The sequence below is a fragment of the Sinocyclocheilus anshuiensis genome, unplaced genomic scaffold (genome assembly GCF_001515605.1).
Source record: "Sinocyclocheilus anshuiensis isolate Anshui unplaced genomic scaffold, SAMN03320099.WGS_v1.1 scaffold5194, whole genome shotgun sequence".
Taxonomy (NCBI): domain Eukaryota; kingdom Metazoa; phylum Chordata; class Actinopteri; order Cypriniformes; family Cyprinidae; genus Sinocyclocheilus; species Sinocyclocheilus anshuiensis.
Genome location: NW_015556224.1, coordinates 43,211 through 48,230, shown reverse-complemented (window position 1 = coordinate 48,230; position 5,020 = coordinate 43,211). Strand labels below are relative to the sequence as shown.

The 5,020-nt window shown below is 38.3% G+C and overlaps 1 protein-coding gene across 1 annotated transcript in view; it reads left to right on the top strand.

The window, feature by feature from the left end:
• Positions 1–4,668: 4,668 nt before the first annotated feature.
• LOC107676291 (serum response factor-binding protein 1-like) overlaps positions 4,669–5,020 on the top strand; it is a gene marked incomplete at its 5' end in the record, with an annotated part of 14,141 nt that continues 13,789 nt past the window's right edge. The window contains one exon of the mRNA XM_016470826.1: positions 4,669–5,010. Within this exon, the coding sequence (XP_016326312.1) occupies positions 4,669–5,010 (342 nt within the window). The remainder of the gene's footprint in view (positions 5,011–5,020) is intronic.

The following is a 5,020-nucleotide window of genomic DNA, read 5'->3' as shown; positions in this document are numbered from 1 at the left end:
TGGAAGTCTGCAGCCTGAGGTTTATCTAGGTGGATGTTGAAGTCTCCAAGCATAACTAGGGGATTACCATCCTCAGGAAAGGTTGAGAGCAACACATCTTATTCATCCAAGAAGTTTCCTAGTGGTCCTGGGGGTCGATAAACAACTACAAAATTGATTTTAAGAGTGTAGGTAATAGTAACTGAATGAAATTCAAAGGAGCTTTTGATACCCAAAGATGGTAAAGGATTACATTTCCAATCATTAGAGATAAGCAGACCAGTACCTCCACCTCTTCCAGTCAACTGGGGGAAGTGGGAAAATTATAAATGATTGGAGAGTGCTGCAGGTGTAGCAGTGTCCTCTGGTTTGATCCAGGTCTCTGTCAGGGCCATGAGATTTAGCTTTGAATGACTAATAATAGAAGTAATGAAATCTGCTTTGTTTACAGCAGACTGGCAATTCCAGAGACCAATAGAAAAATAAAGTAGTGTATTAGCAGACAGGCAAAGTGTGTAGGTTGTTAGGATTGCACTGCCTACAGTGTGTGAAACGTGGTTTGCGAGTGGTGGCGATAGTAGGGTTCTGGAAACACATAGTATTTTAATGATGTTATTACATCATTAATTTCAGGGTTTGTACAACTTTTTGAGAGAGAAATCCAAGCACTTTTCAATGACTTTCAAGTATTCCACACAATTATTTCCAGCACTTTAAAGCTCTAAAAATTATCCAGTTTAAATGTCATTTTTAATGGGACAAAACACAATGTATATCAAAATGTGTTTTTTTTTGCTAAACAAACACTTATGTAAAATAAAATAATAAAAATACATCAAATTACCCCTATAACCAGTAGATGGCAGCAGAGTAGCACTTATTGGCTTATTTGTCATTCATTTCTACTTGCTTTATATTTTGAAATTATAAAATAACTATTTTGAAACATCAAATCATCAAGAAATCAAAGGTTTGCACTGTTTGTGTATGTAGTAAGAAAAGTCACAAAACACTAAACTTTTCTTCACTTTGTGATTGAATCGCACATCAATTAAAATCACTGAAGTTGTCAGTCAGTTATAAATAATACTATAGAAGAATAATGGTACATTTAGTAAGTGTAGAATATATTGATAAATAGATTTTGCACATTACTGATGTTAGTAAAGTACATTTTGCATGCTTCCCATCTCAAGCTCAGTGCTTTACTGTCAAACGTGTATTACAAAGAAATAAGCATGTAATATTATTAGTAAATGCTCTTATTAATGCAAAACAGTAGTAATTTTATGATTTAATTATCTTTATTTTTGTTACCCCAAACACCAGCCCCAGTGCTACCAAACCTGCTTTTGGTGCCACCATCTGTAGAACTTATGGCGCTTTTCCACTGCGTGGTACGACTCTGCTCGGCACGGCTCAGTACAGCACGGCTCAGCTCGGCTCGCGTTTCCACTGCAGTTTAGTACCGCTTTAGAGTGGGGGGGATTATTCACATGTAATTATAGTTGCGCTGCCTCTACTGCTGCGACTCCTGAAAAACTTTTTCATTCCGCGTCGCCCCATCAAGCTCTCGCTGGATCCACTCCTCTGCTATCAACGAGAGGAACATCTGTACTTCCTCAACAGACCACGAAACAGACATTTTTTAGTTGTTAAAAAAAGGTGCGCTTGTTCAAAACGGTTGCATTCGATCCTTCGCTGGCTGTGCTGATTTAAATCTAGCGGTTCTAACCCTAACCCAGTGGAAAACCCCACAAAAGTGAACCGTACCGTGCTATTCCAATGCAGTGGAAAAGCGCCATTAGTGGTGCTGGTGCCACTGCTAACAAATGTTAGTCTGGAGCCCTGCACTGTTACATTAGGGTTCACTTTTATGTTCACATTTCTTAGCTTTTAACAAGTTACTGAAAATGAACCATTTTTACTTTTATTTCAGAGTTCATTGAAGAAAAAGAGGAGAATGAAGAATCAAGTGAAATTGAGGAGAAAAATCATGTCAAAACTGGAGAAAGACCTTTGAGTTGCTCTCAGACCAAACAGAAAGATTTAAAGAAAAGAAGAGCCAAGACATCTTTCACCTGCACTCAGTGTGGAAAGTGTTTGACGAGCAAAACAGGTCTTGAGCGTCACATGAGAGCTCATACTGGAGAGAAACCGTTCACTTGTGATCAATGCGGGAAGAGTTTCTCACAATCAGCAAACCTTAAGGTACACATGAACATCCACACTGGAGAGAAACCGTACACATGTGATCAGTGTGGTGAAATGTTTTTATGGGCTTCAGGTCTGAAGAAACACTTGAAAGTTCATACAAAGGAGAAGCCACATTCATGTAAGTTGTGTGGTAACAGTTTTTTGCATCCACAAAATTTGAAAGTATATCAGAAAATACATACTGGTGTGAGAGAATACATGTGCTTTGAGTGTGAAAAGACTTTTACTACAGCAAACTGTTTAAAACGAGGTCTTAAGGGTTTGGAACGACATGAGGGTGAGTAATTAATGACAGAATTTTCATTTTTGGGTGAACTATGCCTAATGTCTTCATAAGATTGGCCAATACATATGAAAATGTAATTTTCACAAGCATCTGTTTTTACAACCAGGTAGTAAAGTAACTATTCACTGGAGTCAGTTTAAGTAATGTCTTCACTAGATTGCAGGAGGGCTTGGACACATCGGGGGTGCTACAGGCACTTCAGCGAGACACAGTGCCCTATTCAGCTTGTTTGTTGGAAGTCCCCCTGCCCCGTTGACTGCACAGAAAATAACTGATCTCTTTAAGGTCAATTATTCAGAGAGAGGCACCTCTCGGTGGTTGCAGGAGGAGCGTGTGGTTGGCCAGTGGAGAGACTGGCTGATCGACATAGAGGGTATACACAGTTTAAGTACAATTGAAAAATGCCAAACACAAACAATGTGTTACATAGTAATGTTAAATATAGTGATCCACTTCACAAATGAACACACTGTCTGCAAGTACTTACATCAACATTGTCACGTGGGTGTACATACTGAACAACATAATAGTTCTCACAAATTCATTATAATTTGCCACATCCTGGTCTGCTGTGGGCCTTTTCTCACAGTACAGATTATTCTGTTGGCTTCCTTTTGTTATGAACAACATAAAGAAAAAATGAATACTTTGTACTAGAAGTGTAAATCTTGGATTGCCTCATGATTCTATTCAATAAAACACTCATTATTGCAGCTGAAAAGTGGTCACTTCAAAAGCAATAATTCTATCTTTAATGTTATTTGATGAACATTAATGACAGACAGCAGCTTATGACCATATACACAGATCTAATGTAATGTTACACATCAAATGTTTTTCCTCAAATGTTTGCACAATACATAACCAACTATGTTTGCGTTAATACTCACCAAGATAGGTTTTTTGAAATACTGGAATTCTGTGTGTACTGACCACTCAAGCGCAACCTCAATTTGTGATCGTGCATTGTCTAAGAGGCGTTATTTTATAGTAAATTATATGTTCAGTTTTATTAAATCTGGAGGACGTTAACTGTGGAAGGATGATTGATAGGCCACTATACGGTGACAAGATGCTCGTAACTAAGTGACATGGCTTTCATAAAATACACAATTTTAATGACATGACAGTATGTCCCAAAGCCATTCTACTGTTTTGCGTCACGCTTAAATGTATGCACTTTTTCTTCACAAAAAGATTACATACTTTTAGGGCTGGGTATAAGTAGGCGAACTGGGACACACCAACCATTTCACTCAGATATACATTACAAAAGTCATAGCTTTCATTTAATGCAGACTTTATATATTTAAATTTCTTAATTCCCCCTCCCTTTTACATTTCAGGCAGAGATGCTGTGCTGACAGTGGAAGACACGGACATCAAAGTTACATTTGGCAATCTTTTAATGTTTGCCACTGACACAGACCGGATTCCAGCTCTGGGATTTGATCCAGAATCTACACTCGAATTTCTACACATTCCAGTAAATGGATCACTATGAATTTGTCCAGAGGCTAACACATGTGGTTTAGTTCTGAGGCTTTCACTGCATGCCTCATATGAAAGCTTTAATGAGAGCATGATTTTAGGCATTGTTCAGTCCCCACATTTTGGACTAGCCTAGTATTATTATTAATGTTGATTCCTTTCTTTTTCTTTTTTCATTCTTAATCTTGTATTTTTGTTAATGTTGAAATATTAAACAATGTTTAACAACATTGAGTGTCTATTTTGCATTTTTGTTCATGTCTTCATAGTAAACGTTTGTAACTCAAAATAAAATAAATATTAGTAAATTATAATAAATATAACATAATAAATTAAAAATAATACTTTACAGTTTACAAAAAAAAATACTTTACAGTTTACAAATAAATACATTCAATTTATTAGGTGCCTATGGGAAATGTGAATAAAAATATGTATAAATACATAATATTAAATAAAAATATGCCCGTAAGGATAACTACATCACTGTCATGCTAATGCCTGCATACAGACCGCTCGTTAAAGTCGCCAAACCAGTTCACAAACAAATACAAGTGTGGCCGGATGGGTTGTCAGAGGCTCTTCAAGACTGTTTTAACACCACTGACTGGAATATGTTTAAGCAGGCTGCCACATACAATAACACCACAGACCTCCAGGAGTACTCAGAGACTGTCACTGCCTACATCACCAAGTGCATTGATGATGTAACGGACACAAAGACCATCCCTGTCCGCGCCAACCAGAAGCTGTGGCTAACAGGGGAGGTCTACAGACTCCTGAAGACGTGGAACACTGCCTTCAGAGCTGGAGATGAGGTGGGCCTGAAGACAGCTAGGGCCAATCTATCCCGCAGCATCAGAGAGGCTAAGAGACAGTACTCCAGGAGTATAGCACATAGTTTCAGCGACAGCAGAGACACTCGGAACCTGTGGCAGGGGATACAGACCATTACGGACTACAAGCCCCCACCACGCACCTGTGACAGCACCATCTCCCTGCTGAAAGAGCTGAACGTCTTCTTCGCTCGCTTTGAGGCACAAAACA